Source organism: Myotis davidii, unplaced genomic scaffold (genome assembly GCF_000327345.1).
Source record: "Myotis davidii unplaced genomic scaffold, ASM32734v1 scaffold240, whole genome shotgun sequence".
In the NCBI taxonomy this organism is placed as follows: Eukaryota; Metazoa; Chordata; class Mammalia; order Chiroptera; family Vespertilionidae; genus Myotis; species Myotis davidii.
In genome coordinates, this window is record NW_006292334.1 from 569,002 (window position 1) to 588,148 (window position 19,147).

The following is a 19,147-nucleotide window of genomic DNA, read 5'->3' on the forward strand; positions in this document are numbered from 1 at the left end:
ATTTACAGCACACTTTTTCTACTGTGATAGGAGAGGGACACCAGGTATTTGGGAGCCTGAGCGTAGGGTGGTCTGGAACCGTGGGGGGCTAGCTAGTCTTTGAGAAGGAGCTGTGTTCTGCCTGGAGCAGCATTCTGGAAGGTCACTGTGGGTAATGCTTGGTGTTTGATATGCCACAGCGCTGTGCCCATCAAAGGAGCAGAAGAAGGATCCGGGTTGGTCCAGGTGGCAACGCAGAGACTTCAGAGAACAAGTCCACCTTTAGGAGGACACTTTCGCATCCGCCTTTCTAATACAGTGATTCCTGGTAAAGGGGGAAATGGGGGTGGTGGTGCAGCATTTATTATTTACACGTTGAGGGGCATTCCTTGACAAGCAACATCCTGTGAGATTGTCAGGCATGGGGACAGTCTGAATGCTATTTTGTTTATTTCCCAGGGTCTGAAAATGATCTTATTAAATAAAGACTTAGACAATAACATACCACTGCTAATATAATCCCAACCTTTTAGTTTTATAGATGTGGAAACAGTGGTTTAGCTTCTCGGGGCTGTCATAACAAATGACCACAACTTTGTGGCTTAAAACAACAGACATTTATTCTCTCACAGTCGAGGCCAGAAGTCCAGAATCAAATTGTTGGCTGGGCTATACTTTTCCTCAAGGCTCATGGGGAGAGTCCATTTCCTGCCTTTTCCAGCATCTGGTGGCTGCCCATGGCTATGACTCCACCCCCTGTCTCTGTGGTCACATTGTCTCTTCCTCTTCTGTCTCAGAACTCCCTCTGCCTCTCTCATAACGATATATGTGACCCAGGGCCTACCCTGACAATCCAAGATAAACTCTTCTCAGGATCTTTGACTTAGTCACACCTTATGCTGTATGTAAGGTAATATTAACTCTTTGGCCTTATAATGTAATATTAATAGGTTCTTCGGATTAGGGAATTGACATAGCTTTTTTTTTTTTTTAATCCTCACCCAAGGATATTTTTTCCATTGGTTTTTAGGGAGAATGGAAGGTAGGGGGGCTTAACAGAGAGAGAGACATCAATGTGACTGGGCCAGGGATCGAACCTGCAGCCTAGGTAGTGCCCTTGATTGGGAATTGAATCTGCAACCCTTCACTGGGCAGGCTGCAGCTCTAACCATTGAGCACCACCGGCCAGGGCAACATACCTTTTGGAGGGCCACCATTTAGCCCACTACACTGAGGTTTGCCCAAAGATCATACAGATAGTTGATGGTCCTCTTCTTTCTGGTGTTTCCTAGGCCAAGATCCATGGTAGCCATGGTTCTTTTGAATTAAACTCCACGATGACGCCATATGCTCTTAAGGACAGTAGTGATCATAACAAAGGTAGAAGGAACTTTCAGATGCGATGAGAGTAGTTTCTAAATCTTCAATAACATACACATTTCACAAAGGATAAGGATTAGAAATGAGTAATAATTTGTTATTTAGTTGGTATAAACATCGGGGAATCAGAAAGGAGGCTCAGGAAAACTCAAGAGTGGCTGTGTAAAAATGGGTGCATGGTCCAAAAATCTTCTGCCCTCCCAGGCAGAAAGATGCGGTACTTGCAATAAATCTTGAGTGGGAAGAATGGAGTGGTGTTTTTACTCTAATAGGGCAACTTAGGGAAAGCTGAAGGTCCCTAGGCTACTGGACTCTGATTGCTACTGGAGTCTGATACGTGGGTGATCAGCGCCAGCGGTGCCCTGCCCCTGTGAAGCCCATCACTGCGCTGTTTCCCTTATCGACAATGAGACAGCTGCAGCCCGTGCGTGCGCAGACGGACTCTCCCTGCCACCGCCTTCTATGCTGATGCTGCTCACATCCTTGCCTGCAGAGCAACAGGGGAAGCCAGCCTTCACCTGGCCTTTTGAAACGGCGAGGGCCCCAAGTTATGCAAATGTAGCATCATCTTTTTAAAAAAGGATGAGAATTTTGTTTGCATTTTAGAAATATAGTGGTATTTTATGAACACTCCAAGGCAGTGTGGGATTTAAGAGGAAGACTTGAATAGGTAGAAGGCAACCTGGATTTTAATATCAACCTTCCTCACTTGGTTGACAAGCTTCTGAATCTTCTTAGTTTTCATTTTCTTCATCTCTAAAGGAGGCATTAGGCTACCCAAATGACCCACCTCCCAGAGCTGATGAGAGTGGCTAATGAAATGGAAACTTTTGGTAAAGCATGAAACAGTTCAAACTCAAGGAGGACTTGAAACACCCAGTGTTACTGCTCTATGCTATGGCGATGTGGAATGAGGAGGCAGGTGGTTGGGCTTAAAGGAAATTCTAATAGAGAAACCGAAGTTAAATGTCAGCATTCCTCAGCTGGGCTGGCTGTGTTTTTATGGATGTCAGCTGCTGTGCGCCTCTCCCACCTCCTGTGAAAGGTGGCCAACTTTTCTCTGTTCACAGAGCCAGCTACATTTTTTTTTTTTCCACAGGAAAACTCAACATTTAATTAGACTTTTAGGCATTACCAGGGTGTCTGGAGTCTGTATTTTGAGTTGACAGTTGAGATAGTTTTGTCTGATGTGACTGTGCTCTCTGCTTGGAATTTGAGATGTGATACTGACTAAAGGTATCACGATATAAAAAGGGGGCATCTACTCGTATCTACCTTAGGAAAAAAATGGTTTAACTGGGCTGGGGCTTCTCTTGAAGCTATATTTTGAACATGAGTCTCCTGCATATTTAGAAGGTATCTTGACATTTATTCTCTGTTATCTTCATGATGAGACCTTATGAGGTAGAGTAATTTATGTCTTATATTTTGTATATCACAACCTTTCCCCACAGATGTTCCTGTACGTATTTCAGCTAGTCACCTTTGCAAGCTCTTACAGAACAATGCTGATGACATCACATCCAGGTATCTCAATGTCAGTGACTTCACTGTGAAGGAGGATCTGAAGTCTTGCTACGAACATGTATGGACTCTCTCCTGGTCCACCCAGGTTGGGGATTTGCCCAATTTCATCCGGGTATGTATGGTATCCCTTTTGGTGGTATGGGGTTTGTGCCCTGGAACAATTTTGTAAAGAAAAATATCAGAATGATATAAACTAAACCCATCATGAATTATTAATTTTATTGGAATATTCAAATAAAGGGGCTCAATTATCTTGCTTTCTGGAAGTTTTCAAGATATATTTTGTGTCTCCTATCTCTGATAAAGCAATTTGAACCAATGTCTCCTTTCCTAACTCAGTGTAGGTAGAGATGTTGTTGGTCAGTGTCCACCTTACACCAGTTCTGCATCTGTTATTGGATAATTTAAGCAGATGTGATTGACTTAGATTATGAGGAAGGCAGATGGCACAGCAGAAGGAATTTTAGAAAAGGATTTGCTGTCTTTGGGTAATGACAAAGCCAGATGCTCTTGCATATTTAGGGTTTTAAAAATAATCGAATGATCATCTAGCATTTGGTTATTATAAAATGAAATCCGAGATGGAATTTGATCCGTGTTATATGGTGGTGTGGGTCATCTGGTTTTCAAACAAAATACTTGGGTGGAGATAGAGGAAGGACAGGAGTCATCTCATAGCACTTGTTTCCTTAACATTTTATTGTAATATTTTGGATTGCAAACATACAAAAAAGAAAACACACAAGAAACAAAAACATCACAAGACTTAGAGAAATAATTTTTGTAGAACTCCATTTGCAAATAAATATCCCTCTAATTTACTGGGTCTTTCGTTGGTCATTACTTATGTCAGGTTTCTAGTTTTCAATCCCTGGCCACTCCATGTTCACTTTCTAGCTATCGGATTATCTTAAACACAATGTGAAAAGACCTTTTATTATTTGTTTAAATCAAGACTAGAGTGCTATTCCATGACAGAATTCACCAGAAATGTGATCGTCTTAGGTCTCTGATGAAAATCTAACCGGAGTGAACCCTGCTGCAACCACTCGTGTGGTATATGATGGTGGAGTTTTTCTTGCACCCATATTTGGAGACATGTTGGTTACTGCCAACCAGCACACTCAGGTGAGAGTAGATGGGCCACCCCAAATGCAAGTACTAGTTTTACATCTGTCTCAGCCCCTCCCTAGTATGTAATGTGGACCCATCTCAAGGAGAAGTTTTACAACCCATAACACAGTTATGGCTGTCCGCTTTCTACTTCCACAGGGTATGGAAAGGACTCTGAAAACTTAAGTGCTTTGTAAACACAACATCCTGTTATTATAATTATTGATGCTATTATTATGGTATAAAAAATAGAGAACCTCTGTGAGTACATATGGTTTATACTTCCACACATTGATATTGAAAAGTAAATGAGCTAAGTCAACTCCTTTTCTCTTTAAAATGTCTTTTCCTCTTTCCCATCTGCCCATAATCCTGTTATAAGTCATCTGCTTTTAATTTGAGAAAAATTTAAAATACCAAACTATAAAGAATAATATAACCAAAACCAGGGTACCTAAACTGAGGATTAATAATCATCAACATGTTGATATATTTAATGTTTTTTGTCTTTATGGATAAAATAAAACAGATAAAATCAAAGTGTTCTTTATCAACTATGCCTTTATGCTATCCCAATACCCTTTTCCTCCATAAGAAAACACTATCATAAAATACAGTGTATGTACTTTTATCCATATTTCCTATGTAGAGAGTCCAGTGAGCATATCTTTTCTCATCTCCAAGTATTATATGATTCTATTAGATTAACATTAGTTCCAGTATAAGGGAAAGACATGTATAGGCTGACTCTTGAACAGTCAGGATTTAGGGGCACTGACACCCTCATAGTAAAAAGTCTGTATGTAACTTTTGACTGCCCCAGATCTTAACTACTAGTAGCTGATTACATAAACAGTGAATTAACAACATATTTCATATGTTATATGTATTTTATACTGTATACAATAAAGCAGTTAGAGAAAAGAAAATATTATTAAAATAATAAGAGAAAATATGATAATAGTATTTATAAAAAGTATAATACATTTACAGTATTATTAAGAGAATAATAAGAGAAAATACATTTATAGTATTTATAAAAAATACATTTACGCATGTTGTTCAAGGATCAACTGTGGTCTCTTCTTGGGGCCCTACTATTCTAGGACAAAAAAATAACCCAAACCAAGTGTCCAAATACTCCAATTTTTAGTTATATACCCATGTAGAAATGGTGGAAGGAAGGTGCCTACTTTTTTGGCATTTACCAGCAAAGAAAGGGCTTTTCACAGGAAATATCTACCTAGTTGAAAATAGAAAGTGATAAAAAGTCCTTGTGCAGTTTGAATTTTATTAAATTTAGTTTTATATGACAGAGAGGATATTTATTCAAGATGTAGCACATTTAATTGTAGAAATGTGATGTTTTAGCATGTTTGCTATTAGTTAAGTCTGACATATTTTGATCCATTCATTACAATTTAGGGTTTATTACTGGGAAATAGAAGAAAAAAAATAAGTGAATCATGAACACATTTTAATTTGGACAAATTTCACAAGTACTTTATGAATACTACTGAGTACATGAAGTGCATACATTTGGGTTTCATTCTTTTGCCTTTTTTCAGGTAGTTGTGCAAGTGAATGACATACTAGCTCATTGCTCAGGTTCCTGTTCTTTCCAGTATCTTGAAGGGTCAACTCCCCGGGTCCACTCCGTGTGGTATGCCCTTGGTAAGATTTGTGACTGGGCATTGAGATGGTCATGAACTTTAGGCTCAGAGTGATTTGTCAGCGGCCATGTACCGGTGATGGGTGGGCAGAAGGTGCATCAGTTTATGGAGTGGATGTTTAGTGATGCAACAGAAAGTGTATTTTTTTGGCCAATGTAACTGGTATTGTTATGATTGAAAATGGAGACAAGTGGATTTTTGATGACTTAAAATGCTTTATTTTCTTTATTTCTTGTTTTGAAATATTCTTCACTTTTATTTCCCCTCATTTTTATTGACTAGTCTTCTCTCATTACTACTTTGAGACCATTTATGATGGGGACTGTATGCTTACAATGTTAAATGTCAATGTCCAGTATTTGAGTCAGCATGCAACTCCTTGAATCTGAAGATGAGAGAGGAAGATGAACGAAAGTGATCATTTGATGTTAGAGAGAGTTATCTGGAATGGAGTGATATCCCTGAGAGATGATTTTGTTCTTTTAATTTCTTTCCTTCTTTAAGATGGTGACATGGACCTACTGGTTTATATTACTGGAACTAGTTTCTCGGGGAACTCCCAGGCCTTGCAGATTACAGTGAATAAAACAAGTTGCAAAGTTATTTTCTCAAACCAAACACATGTAGTCTGCCAGACAGACCTGCTACCTGTCGGAGTGTATCAGATCTCAGTGCTGGTGAGACCCTCGGGTCGTGCCATCAATGCCAGTGGAGGAGGCCTCTTCCTGAATGTGGAACCCAGACTGGATGCTGTGGAGCCTCCAAGAGCTGCAGAGATCGGTAATATGGGGAGGACCCCACACTGCATCTGACCCTCTGAAGGTAGCATTCTTGATATGCAGGCACCTACTCCTGCTGTGTAATCAATTCTGTACCCACTATGATTCACAGCTTTTTGTTTTCTGCCATCAGAATTTCTTCTAATGAGCAACAGATATTTGAGCCCTTAAATGAACTCACTTGCTACATAGTTTGGCTGTGGTACTAGGCACGCTTGGGTCAGTCACCGAGTCACCAGGATAATTTGGTTTAGTGAAACAACACCAGATTGGGTGTTAGGACATGTGTGCTGGGGTTTCCGTGATGCCAAATCAGATGTGTGACCTAAGAAATGTCAGTTGCTTTTAGGGGACTTAGTTTCCTAATACAGATGACGATAGGCATCGTGTTACTTAAGAAGCATCTCTTCTTAGGTAGTCACATACCCTAAATGCTTACCGCCGCCTGGAAGATGGAGATATTCTCCACATTGTTCAGATGAGATAATGGTGGTTCTGCGAGAACAGACTTGCCCCGGGCTTTCCAATAGAAAGAGGTGGTTTTAGGGTGCAAACTGGGATTGTCAGATGCCAAGACTCCTGCTGCTTTTGCGTGCCATGCTGTCTTAGTTATATAATGAGCCTAATGATGCTTAACTTATAGGCCTCTTAGTTTTGTGTGAGATTAAAATGAGTCAACAGGTGGGAAAGTCCTTTGAAAAGTAAAAGCATTTGCATGTGCGATGCACAGGTCTTGCCCACTAGAAGCCTTGCACACAGTGGGTGCTCACAAATGTTTGTAAACTGATAGACACTTGGATACTTGGCTAGCATGCAAAGCCAACTAGCATTCGAATAGTGGGGTATGCAAAGGACAGTGGATCTTGTCAGTGTCAGCCCGATGGATTGGGTCTTAGTGCCATGAAAACCAAGGATCTCTTCTGAGGAACCAGACAGTTAAAAACAACCCAGCCAGATTGCAAGAATTCTTAGGAATACTCATACGTATATATATGTTAATGTATGATTTTTGGAGCATAAAACTTCTTCCTTTTTAAAAAAATTTGTCTTATTGATTTTTTACAGAGAGGAAGGGAGAGGGATAGAGAGTTAGAAACATCGATGAGAGAGAAACATCGATCAGCTGCCTCCTGCACACCGCCTAATGGGGATGTGCCCGCAACCAAGGTACATGCCCTTGACCAGAATTGAACCTGGGACCCTTCAGTCCGAAAGCCAACGCTCTATCCACTGAGCCAAGCCAGTTAGGGCAGCATAAAACTTCTTAATGCCTTGGATTGTTGTCATTGTTTATTCTGCTGGTCAAAGACCTGTGGCTTAGAACATTTTTTGAAGTGGTGTTTCCTGGCCACAAATGCATTGTTCCAAGAAACAGCTTGTTTCTGACTTGACTTTGCCTAGACAAGAGACTAAAATAGGGCAAGCTTTCTCTGATTTCTCAGCAATTTAAGGGAAGAGCCAGAGGATGTGTGGTGCTCACAGTGCAAGATCATATTTGATATTAACCCAATAATGATTAGGTTGAGTTTAGGGCATATAATAGTCTTCCCAGTAGATGTATAAGGGACTTTGATCTCAAGTTACCTTTGCAGTTCAGGCCACACAAACCTTCTTTAGCTCCTGCCACTAGATTGCAGACACCCCAGTGGCAGACAGGTGACTCAGTCATCTTTGTTTCCTCTAGACCAGTGGTTCTCAACCTTCCTAATTCTGCGACTCTTCAATACAGTTCCTCATGTTGTGGTGACCCCCAATTTCATTGTTACACATTGAACATAATTAAAGCATAGTGATTAATCACAAAACAATATGTAATTATATATGTGTTTTCCAATGGCCTTAGGTGACCCCTGTAAAAGAGTCGTTCGACCCCCGAAGGGGTTGCGACCCACAGGTTGAGAACCGCTGCTCTAGACAGAGTGCCTTGCTCAGGCTAGGCGTCCAACTGTGCTGGTTTTCCTGGGACTGAGGGGTTTTCCAGAATGAAAGACTTTCAGTTTTAACACTGGGTCATGGAACTCTTAATGCTAAAACTCAGAAAGTCCCAGGCACATGAATAGTTGGTCCCTTATCCTATCACCCAATCAAGACATACTGCACCAGCAATATGTAATAAAGTGATTTGTCGGGGAGGATTGTACATCATCTCTATATATTTTAGGAAAAGATGGAACACTCAGAGAAGGAAAAATGTTGGGTGGGTGCAAATTGACTTTCAGTAAAGACTAAGGGAAAAGGGGAAGAGAGAGAGAGAGAGAGAGAGAGAGAGAGAGAGAGAGAGAGAGAGAAGCTCTAGTTGCTACTATCCTTATTACTGGCTTTAAATTTTACCTTCGCTCTGCTACCTACTTAGTATCAACCAGTCTCACTCTTTCACTCACTCAACACTGATGAAGCCACCCTGTGTAAAGCCCTGTGCTAGATGCTGAAGTCCTTGCCACTCACAGTGTGGCTCTGGACTAGTAGTAGCTGTATCAGTTGGAAATCTGTTAGAAATGCAGAGTCTCAGGCCCTATCCCAGACCTCCTAATGAACCTGCATTTTAACAGGATCCTTAGACCATTTCTGTGAACAGTGGAGTTTAAGCAACGTTGCAGTAGAGGATTTAAGGAGAACCAGGCTGAGTCCTACCAGCAAGGAATTTACACATAATCCAGTATGAAATGAATATGTATAATATGACAAATAATATTCTAATTTGCCACTTACCCTATGCAGAAGCACCCTCCAAAAGATTTTAAAGGAAAATCTTGGCTTTGGAGGACATACTTACTTGGCCCATTTCTTACTGAGTTACCATCTCTTTCATTATAGGACCTTGTGAGGCACCTGGACTTTCAAATAGAAATGGCACAGTGTTACCACCTCTGCAACTTTTAATTATTAACATCAACAATAATAACAACACTTTATTTAGCTCTTATTATGTGCCAGAGACTATTAATGTGGGGCATATAGTCAATTAAAATAACGTGCCTACTGCCATGGAGGTGATGGTTAATTGTGTCAGAGGAAAATCAAGCAGGGGAAGAGTGACAGATGGCATGGTTGTGGTAGGAAGGCCATTGGCACTGGAGGGTTGAGGTGGATGGCACTGGGGAATGGAGACATGGATGAGGTGAAGGAATGAGTCTTGGGGAAATCTTGGAAAGGAGAATTCTACGCGGAGGGACCATTGAATGATAAAGTCTTAATTCAGAATAAGCTTGGCTTGTTCCAAGAACACAAGCGAGGCTACAAATATATATATTCTTTAAAGAAATACTTATCCAAATCCTGTGCCCATTTAAAAAATTGAGTTATTTGTCCTTTAATTGTTAATTTGTAAGCGTTCTTTACATAGTCTGGGCGAGTCTCTTATCAGATATATGATTTGCAAATATTTTCTCCCACCTGTGGCTTGTTTTTTTATTTTCTTGATAGTAGTCTTTGAAGCGCAAAAGTTTTAAATTTTGATCAAATCCAATGTATATTTTATTGTTGTTGTTGCTTGTGCTTTGGTATCATAGCTAAGAAGCAATTGCCTAATCCAATGTCACTAAGATTTGGCATATGTTTTTTCTCTAAGAGTTTTGCAGTGTTAGCTCCTGCATTTAGGTATCTGATTCATTTTGAATTAACTTTTGCATATGGTATGAGGTAGGGGTCTGAATTAGTTTTCTAGGGATGCTTATCTAGGTACCACAAACTGGATGGTGCAAACAACAGACATTTATTTTCCTACTGTTCTGGAGGCTGGAAGTTACAGATCAAGATGTTGGCAGAGCTGATTCCTTCTGAAACAATCTGCTTCATGCCTATCTCCTAGCTCATGGGGGTTCTCTGTAGGCAATCTTTGGCATTCCTTGGCTATAGAAGCATCACCTGATCTCTGCCTTCATCTTCATTTGGTGTTCTTGCGATGTCTTTTCTGGCCCAAATTTCCCCTTATAATAAGATACCAGTCATACTGAATTAGGGGCCCACTCTATTCTACTCCAGTATGACTTCGTCTTATATTAGTTAATTACATCTGTAATGAACTATTCCCAAACAAGCTCACATTCTGAGGTACTGGCAGGTAAGACTTCAACATATGAATTTTTAGGGGACACAATTCAGAACAGGGTCCACCTTCATTCCTTTGTGTGTGGCTATGCAGTTGTTTGATTTTGCATATATGTGAAAATATTAGTAATAGAACTTCTTAGAAGTGGAATTCCTAGGTCAAGAGGCGGTATACATTTAATATTTTGAAAATACCAAAATATTCTCTTTAGAGGTGTGTAATTTATTCTCTATGCATATGAATGCCTATTTACCGCCTCTTATTAACACAGTGTTACCAAACTTTGTGATATTTATCAGTCTTATAAGAGAAAAATAATATTTCATTGTACTTTTACTTTGCTTTTATCTCATGGAGAGAAATTAAATATCTTCTCATATGTTTAAGAGGCATTGTTTTTTCTTCTCAGTGAATTGTGTATTCATCTTAGCTCAGTTTTTTTTTTCAATTGGGCTATTTTTCTTTGTTATTGATTTAAAGAGCTGTTTATATATTAAGGACATTAGACCTTTATATGTTTATTTTTTGTCTCTTTGTTTCCTATATTTGTAATTCATACATATTTTATTTTATTATTATTATTTTTTAATCATCACGCAAGGATATGTTTTTTATTGATTTTTAGAGAGGAAGAGAGATTGAACCTGCAACCGAAGTATGTCAATTGAACCCACAACCTTTTGGTATATGGTACAATGCTCCAACTAATTGAGCATGCATGTTTTATTTTTTTTTATGCAGTAAGTGTATCAACTTTTTATGCCTTTAGGGTTGCAAAATACTTAGGATGGCTTTCCTTCTCTAAAATTACATAAAAATAAAAATTCTACCGTGTTTTCTTCTAGTTTTATAACTTTATTTTATTATGGTGAAATATTATATCAGCTTGGAATTTCTTTTGGTAAGGATGTGAGAAGAACTCAGATTTAATTTTTTTTCAATACTATTCACTTATTTCATTTACTAAATAAGAATCCATCTATTTTCACTTATGTAAAATGCCATATTTATCATTTCTGATAGTCCTACACTTCTCTGGGTTTATTTCTGAACTCCCTATTCTGTTACATTGATCTGTCTGGCTATTCGTGATTTATTATTGCATGTTAATTATAGCTTTTAATAAGATATTTTAATGTCTGGCAGAAGACTTCTTTACTCTTATTTTTGAAATTTTGTATTCTAGCTAGTATTGTTTATTTTTTATTGAATTAAAATCAGCTTGTTTAATATAAATATAAATCTTGCATTGATGCTTTGGTTTAATTTCGAAAGATATGCAACCATTCTGAGTTCAGTTTCTACCCATTTATTTTAGTTTTCTCATTTAAGTTTTAATCTATCTGTTATGTTCCTCTGTAGCATTTCAATATTTTCTTTAATTTTCTTCATTATCTTGAATTTTTCTTGTCAAGATTGTTTTCATATATTGTTATCTTTTATGTTGCTACTTTAAATTATTTTTTCTTTAATTTTAGTCTCTAAATTTGAAATCTATTGTAGTCTTGCCCTGACTCTTGGGCAAGTTGATATATCTAGCTTCAGGATGTATTTTCTCACAGTCATATTTTCTTCAGGTTGTGTTTCTCTTTCTCTGCTGACCTTCTCCGCTGGAGAAGATAAGCTTGCTCCTGCACCCACTCCCCGCCCTCAAGGGATGCATGTCTCCACTAGTATCCCCTTCTGGGGGGATGGCAGACCAGCATCATTGCCCTCATCGATAAAGGGAGCTTCTGTTTATCAGTGAAATCAAGGGCTGCTCCTCTAAATGGGAAAGTGGGCCATGATAGTGGTGCGATGGGTGCCAGCCTCTTCTCACCGACGTCTGCAGTGAGGGGACACGGGTTTCTGGGGTTGCTCTACAATGAGCAGCGGAGAAATCCTGATGGCATTGGGTTGTGATGTCAGTCACTTCTACACCATCATGGAGACCAGAACCTATCTATATCTATGGTATCAAATCACAAAAGCTGGAAGGGTGTTTGTTTTTTAAAAATATATATATTTTATTGATTTTTTACAGAAAGGAAGGGAGAGGGTTAGAGAGTTAGAAACATCGATGAGAGAGAAGCATCGATCAGCTGCCTCCTGCACACCCCCTCCTGGGGTTGTGCCCGCAACCAAGGTACATGCCCTTGACCAGAATCGAACCTGGGACCTTTCAGTCCGCAGGCCGACACTCTATTCACTGAGCCAAACTGGCTAGGGCTGGAAGAGTAGTTTTTTAAAGATGAGGCAAGTGAGAACCAGTGAACGCAGGGGCAATACTCCAAATGATCTGCTTTAAGTGGCAAAGCAATCTGTGGCCCTGAATTTGGGCCCACTGCTCCTTCTGCCATGATGCTCTCTTATACTTGATAATTCCAGAAACAAATATGTTTTACAGGATTGGCAGGGACGATATTTAACAATCTTGGGCAGGAAGGGTTTTTCAGAGACCATCTACTTCCCTTCTCTGACCTGTGGCAGTATTGTAACTCCAGGCTGCATTTCTACCTCTTTCCCCTCTAGTCTCCATTGCTACTTCCCTATCCAGTAGTTTATATATTTAATTTCACTTGTTTCTGCAATTTGAGAATGTATTTTGACTAAGGAGCTTCATATTTTAATTTTATTTATCTCTTGCAAATAATTACTTTTGTCTGTCTGTATGGCTGTATATCCCATATGACAATGCTGTATTTGTTACAGGAGGACTCTGGGCCACCGTCCGAGGCTCTGGTTTGGAAGATGTCAGCCTCGTTTTATTTGGATCTCAGTCTTGTGCCATCAATGTCACCACAAGCAATTCACGGAGAATTCAATGCCAAGTTCCACCCAGAGTAAGTGGAAATCTTTGGCGTCTCCTTCTCTCTGTGTGGGTGACCTTTTCATCATGAGAGAATGCTTATGTTGTTTATATTGCCTGTTCTGCTATGAAGTGGGACGCTGACTCCACCAATGGAGCCTTTTTCTTTATTTTTATTTTTTTGAGTCTTTTTCTTTAAAAGAAGGCAAAGAAGGAAGTCCCATGCTTAATAAGTATTATTGCCACAATATAAATAAGTTTATCTAGTGAACATTCTGGGTGTTGTTTTTTAAAACTTATATATCTTGTAGTCTCAATTCTATCTTAAGCAAATAACAAAAAACTTAGTTTGCTCCAGCAATTTTGTTTTCTGGACTAGATGTGAATGGTAGAATTTAGACACTTCTAGGCTATTTTGTTCCTATAAGACAGTGATGGCGAACCCTTTGAGCTCAGTGTGTCAGCATTTTGAAAAACCCTAACTTTACTCTGGTGCCGTGTCACATATAAAAATTTTTTGATATTTGTAACCATAGTAAAACAAAGATTTATATTTTTGATATTTATTTTATATATTTAAATGCCATTTAACAAAGAAAAATCAACCAAAAAAATGAGTTCGCATGTCACCTCTGACACGCATGTCATAGGTTCGCCATCACTGCTGTAAGACATCTTCTTAGTTATTTCCTATTGCTTCCTTTTTTTTTTTTTTTTAAAAAAAGTTCCTTAGCTGTCCCCTCCTCCCCCCCTCTCAGTTAGTTTTCTCTCATAACCGTATTAAGAGCTTGGAGTCTAGGTCCTTCCCTGCTGCTTTTAGCGAGCGTCATGCTCACAGCTGAGGCTGAACTTTCTATTCAGAGTTGACTTCAGTGTCATCAACATTCCTAGCACATCCATGACCCCAAAAGATGACTGTGTTCTGAACAAATAAAGACCTCTAAAAGAGAGGGTTCAAAATAATCTTTGATCTCTGGTCCCACATTTTTATCTTATTCAGTTACTCAAATATTATGAAATGTTAGCTTTTATGTCTAAACTGAATGCAGTTCCAATACATGGTTGTATTATAATTTGTTTAACTATTCCTTATTAGTGGACATTAAGCTAATTTCCAAAATTTCCTATTTTAAACAACACAGCTTTCATCATCCCATTAACTATAGTTTTGGCCATATTTACTTTTCTCAGGATATATAGCATCCAGTTGTCTGAAATTCCTTTTTAATTTATACTTTTACTATCACTGTATAAGTGTTTGACCAACACTGGATTATCACTTTAATATATATTTACATTTTAATGGCTAAATTTTATACTGTTTGGATTTCTTTCACTAAAGAGAATAAACACTAAAAAACCCCACAACCCTTTTAATTTTGATCAAAGTAACACATGCAAAATTTAAAAAGAAAATAGTAAAACAATCATGCTCTCCTACTATCTCTCACCCTTCTTCAAGTCCCCCCTTTCTGAAACAACCACTTTTAATTCTTTTGAATATAGTTATAATACCATTATTTTTAAATCAATAGTCCATGCTTACATTAGTATAACTATTTAAATGAAGCTGTTAGAATCAGAAAAATTTTTTTTTCTTACATAGTTAATTTTTTTCTTCTTAGAGTTTTTTAGACATCTTCCTTGTAATAAAAATCCTTTATTTTAAGGAAAATATTCCATCATATCAGTTACTTTTTCTTTGAAGCTCTCTGTTTTTCTACTTCAAACAAACTTGATGTTGTTTAGATTTATTCTATAAATATTATCCTAGCTCTTTTCTTTCTTTTTTTAAAAAAATATATCTTTATTGATTTCAGAGAGTAAGGGAGAGGAAGAGATAGAAGCATCAATGATGAGAGAGAATCATTGATCGGCTGCCTCCTGCATGCCCCGCACTAGGGATCGAGCCTGCAACCCAAGCATGTGCTCTTGACCAGAATTGAACTTGGGACCCTTCAGTCCACAGGCCGATGCTCTATCCACTGATCCATACTGGCTAGGGCCCTAGCACTTTTCTTAATTGCTTGCCTGTGTAGAGTCATTTCTTGGAGTACATATCTTTCTCTTTTTTGGCTATTGTTTATTCAATGAGGTCATAGCCTTAAGAAACATCCTAAGAAAGAATATGTCAGAGGGAAGTTTTCTGAGTACTTACATGTGTAAAAATATTCTCACACTTGATGGATAGTTTAGCTAGGTATGGGTGTTTATTTGAAATTGCCATTTTCTTGCAGATCAAATTTGTGTGTTAATTGAAAATAATTATTATTTATTCTTTAATTAGTTGGATGCTTCACGTGTCCATTATAAGCACTTGTCACTGTGTGCAAGTGTGTGAGAGACTTGAAAACAGCAAATATATTCTTTAAAAATAGTTTTCATGAAATAACTTTTAAAATTAATTCTATATGAACTTCTCTCAAGTCAGTCTTATTTAAAGAAGTTTAATTTTAAAAATTGTTTTTTCAGGGGAAAGATGGAGCCATTGTGGATGTGACGGTGATCAGAGGGGACCATTCTGCAGCTCTTTCCATGGCATTTACATATGACCCTTCTTTAAATCCAGTGATCATTTCTCTGAGCAGAAACAAAAGTAACATAGCAGGTAAAATACATGATATGGAAGAATCTTTTATTATTAGGTTTTTAATCCCATAAAAGGGAAAACAATGGCTTATACATTTTATTGAGCTTTGTTTAGTGTTACTAGAGGCCCGACGCACAAAATTCGTGCAAGGGTAGGCCTTCACAGCCCTGGCTGCCTAGGCCCTCACAGCCCTGGCCTTGTCTGGAAGGTCATCCGGACGGTCATTCCGCTGTTTGGCTGTTCGGTCGATTTGCATATTATGCTTTTATTGTTATAGGCTCGGGGCCCAGTGGATGAATTTGTGCACCTTGAAAGCAACTGTGGGCCGCGAGGCTACGGTAGACACAGGGACAGGTCTTGGCCCATCCTCCACGCCCCCGCCTGACCTTTCCTGCCGCGGCCCCCGGTCCCCTGTCTGCTGGCAGCAGCGCTGGCCCCGCTTGCACCTGCTGTTGGCATGGAGCGATTGGGGCTGGCGCCAGCAGCGGGTGTGAGTTGGGGTGGCTCCGTCAGTGGTGTGAGCGGTGGCTGCTGCCCCAATCGCCCCTCAGGAGCAGGGGGAGGTGGAGAAGCCCTCAGTGGTGATCAGGGCTGGCAGCCGCCGCTTGCACCCGCTGATGGCGCTGAGTGATTGGGACCAGTACTGAGCCCCAGCAGCAGGTGTGAGCAGGGCCGGCACCAGCAGTAGATGCGAGTGTTGGGCAGGACCGCCCCGGGTGGGACTGCAGTGCGTGGGAACAAAGAATTTTAAGTAACCACCAGAGACTCGCCCCAATGACAGTGACTGAAGCCCCACCTTGGTCAGGTGCCCCTGCTCACCTGCTCCACCATCTCACCGTGGCCAATGCCTGCCATGTTTCACACATACCCCCTGCTGGTCAGTGCATGTCATAGCAACAGGTTGTTCGGTTGTTCCAGGGGTCCTCAAACTTTTTAAACAGGGGGCCAGTTCACTGTCCCTCTGATTGTTGGAGGGCCGGACTATAGCTTAAAAAAAAAACTATGAACAAATTCCTATGCACACTGCACATATCTTATTTTGAAGTAAAAAAACAAAACGGGAACAAATACAATATTTGTATTTGCATGTGGCCCGCAGGCCATAGTTTGAGGACCCCTGTGCCATTTGGTCTATTTGCATATTAGCTTTTTATTATATAGGATATTTGGTATGGAAGTTACTTTTCTGAAAACTAGGAGACTGGTATTCTCATTTTAGTCATCATTGAATAAATCTCCTTATATATATTTTCATTCTGTAAAATTGTGAACATTTCCAATATGATAATGACATAGGAATTTAGAAGTGACAATTCAATAAATATTTATTGAGCACCTACTATGTGTCGATAGCACAGACATATAGCAGATTTTACTTACTGTCACTAGTTTACACAATTATTAGCCTCCATTTATCGGAAAGGAAACGAAGGAACAAAAAGAATAAGTAACTTGTCTAAGATGTCATCTTTAGTAAGTAAAAGAGCTGGGATTTGAACCAAACTGTCTGGTTGCGGATTCCAAGCAGTTAGCCACTTATATAATTTACTATAAAATACTGTATTGGGTGTCATATTCTATTATAGCAGTTATTTGATATGATTAAAGAATAGGGTATTCTGATTAGACAAGAATTCTTGTTCATTGATACATACTTTATAAAAATAATGAATTCTTTAGCACACAACAATAATAAGCAATTTCATCTTTCTTTGGTAATTCAGATGACAGGATAGAAATATAATAATTTATTATCATGTCAGACCATATAGATTTGGGAAAGTACAGGTAACACACCTTTCTGGTTAATGGAATGCCAGATACTAGAAGGTTTATGGAAGCCATATATGTGTATTATAAAAGACCATCCAATATGCCCCTGCTCCCCTAAAAAATGCCTGAAATAAATTTTTTTCTGGTACTATTTTCATTTTCCATTGCTCAAGAGTTCATAAATAAAGGGAAGTGTCCTTTAGCTCTCAATATTATTCAGCTCAGATAGTGCAGTAGAAGAATTTGCTGCCTCAGGCCACCAAAGTGTGTAAAATTCTTTAGTGGTATAGATTCTTCCCAAGGAAGTAGAAAAGGGAGGAGGGAGCTTTGTGTTCTATTCAGATTTCAGTGATTTTGGCTTTTAATAAAATTTCCTACCTATAATGAAAAGAATAAATACATTGCATCAGTGCCTGAAAGGCATCTAGGATTAGTTTGACAATTGACCAGGAGCCCAAGGAGTTCTTGTTATTGATATATACAACATGATGTGTTCTTTGCAGAATTTGCACTTGCATTCAAATCTTTCTACAGGCAGTAAAAGGAACATGCTATAAAATCCACAAAGAGTGGTAATCTGTTGGGAAGGTCTCTTTGAAAGTCGGAGTGTGACATATCCTCATCCAGGAGATGATTATGTTGATGGTGACATTGAAGCCAAGATGAAATCAAAGAAAGAGAGGAAGAGGGGTGGGATGGGGCCAGATAATTTGATGTAGAGGACCACTAGGTGGATTTTTAGTCAGTCAGCTCCAGATATGAATGAATCCCAGTTCAACCATTCCATGGGCAAGATATTTAACTTCCTTTACCTTTAGTTCCTTTAATGGTTAGGTGGGAATAATTCTTTCAAAGTTATTATAAAGTTGGAGTAAAGTAGGTAAAAGTCCCTAGTCCAGGAGCTGACATGGAGTAAGTACTCAAATGCTTTGTTAAAGAGAATGCCGTCATTCTGCCAGATACTGTGTTATATTCATGAGCAAAAGGTGACCTCTGCATATTGGCCCTATGTTGTTTACTTTTTCACAGCAGGTTGGGAGCCATTAGTTCAAGACTGCCAATGTCAAACCCAAATTTTGACATACCCAGTTATTTTCAGTACTAGAGGCCCAGCACGCGATCACCTGTGTGAGGCCTGTGTGAGGAGGCACCTTGGGGGCTGCTGTGGGAGTCAGGCCGGACCCGCGCCTGACTTCCGTCCCAGGCCTTCCCGGCTCCCCCTGCCTGTGTTGGCTCCAGGCCGCGCCGGCTCGGGCAGGCCCCCCTGTGTGTGTCCGCTCTGGGCCTCACCTGCGCGCTCAACCTCCTCCTGTCTGGTCGTGACCCGTTATGGTATAATATAATATAATTAAATTAATATAATATATATTATATATAACCCCAAAGTAGTTTTTTAGCTTTTTAGAGCCGGCCTACTTCACATACTCTATAAAACTACACACAACATCTGCTAGATGTAGATAAGATAAACCTGGGAGCTATAAAGAACTCTAAACC

General features: G+C 39.3%; 1 protein-coding gene across 1 annotated transcript in view; it reads left to right on the plus strand.

Annotated features, from left to right (window-relative positions):
* PKHD1 (polycystic kidney and hepatic disease 1 (autosomal recessive)) overlaps positions 1-19,147 on the plus strand; it is a 406,355-nt gene that overhangs the window by 43,800 nt on the left and 343,408 nt on the right. Inside the window, exons 23-29 of the mRNA XM_006765722.1 lie at positions 180-307; positions 2,814-2,998; positions 3,892-4,014; positions 5,568-5,673; positions 6,177-6,452; positions 13,191-13,321; positions 15,760-15,895. Of these exons, the coding sequence (XP_006765785.1) occupies positions 180-307; positions 2,814-2,998; positions 3,892-4,014; positions 5,568-5,673; positions 6,177-6,452; positions 13,191-13,321; positions 15,760-15,895 (1,085 nt within the window). The remainder of the gene's footprint in view (positions 1-179; positions 308-2,813; positions 2,999-3,891; positions 4,015-5,567; positions 5,674-6,176; positions 6,453-13,190; positions 13,322-15,759; positions 15,896-19,147) is intronic.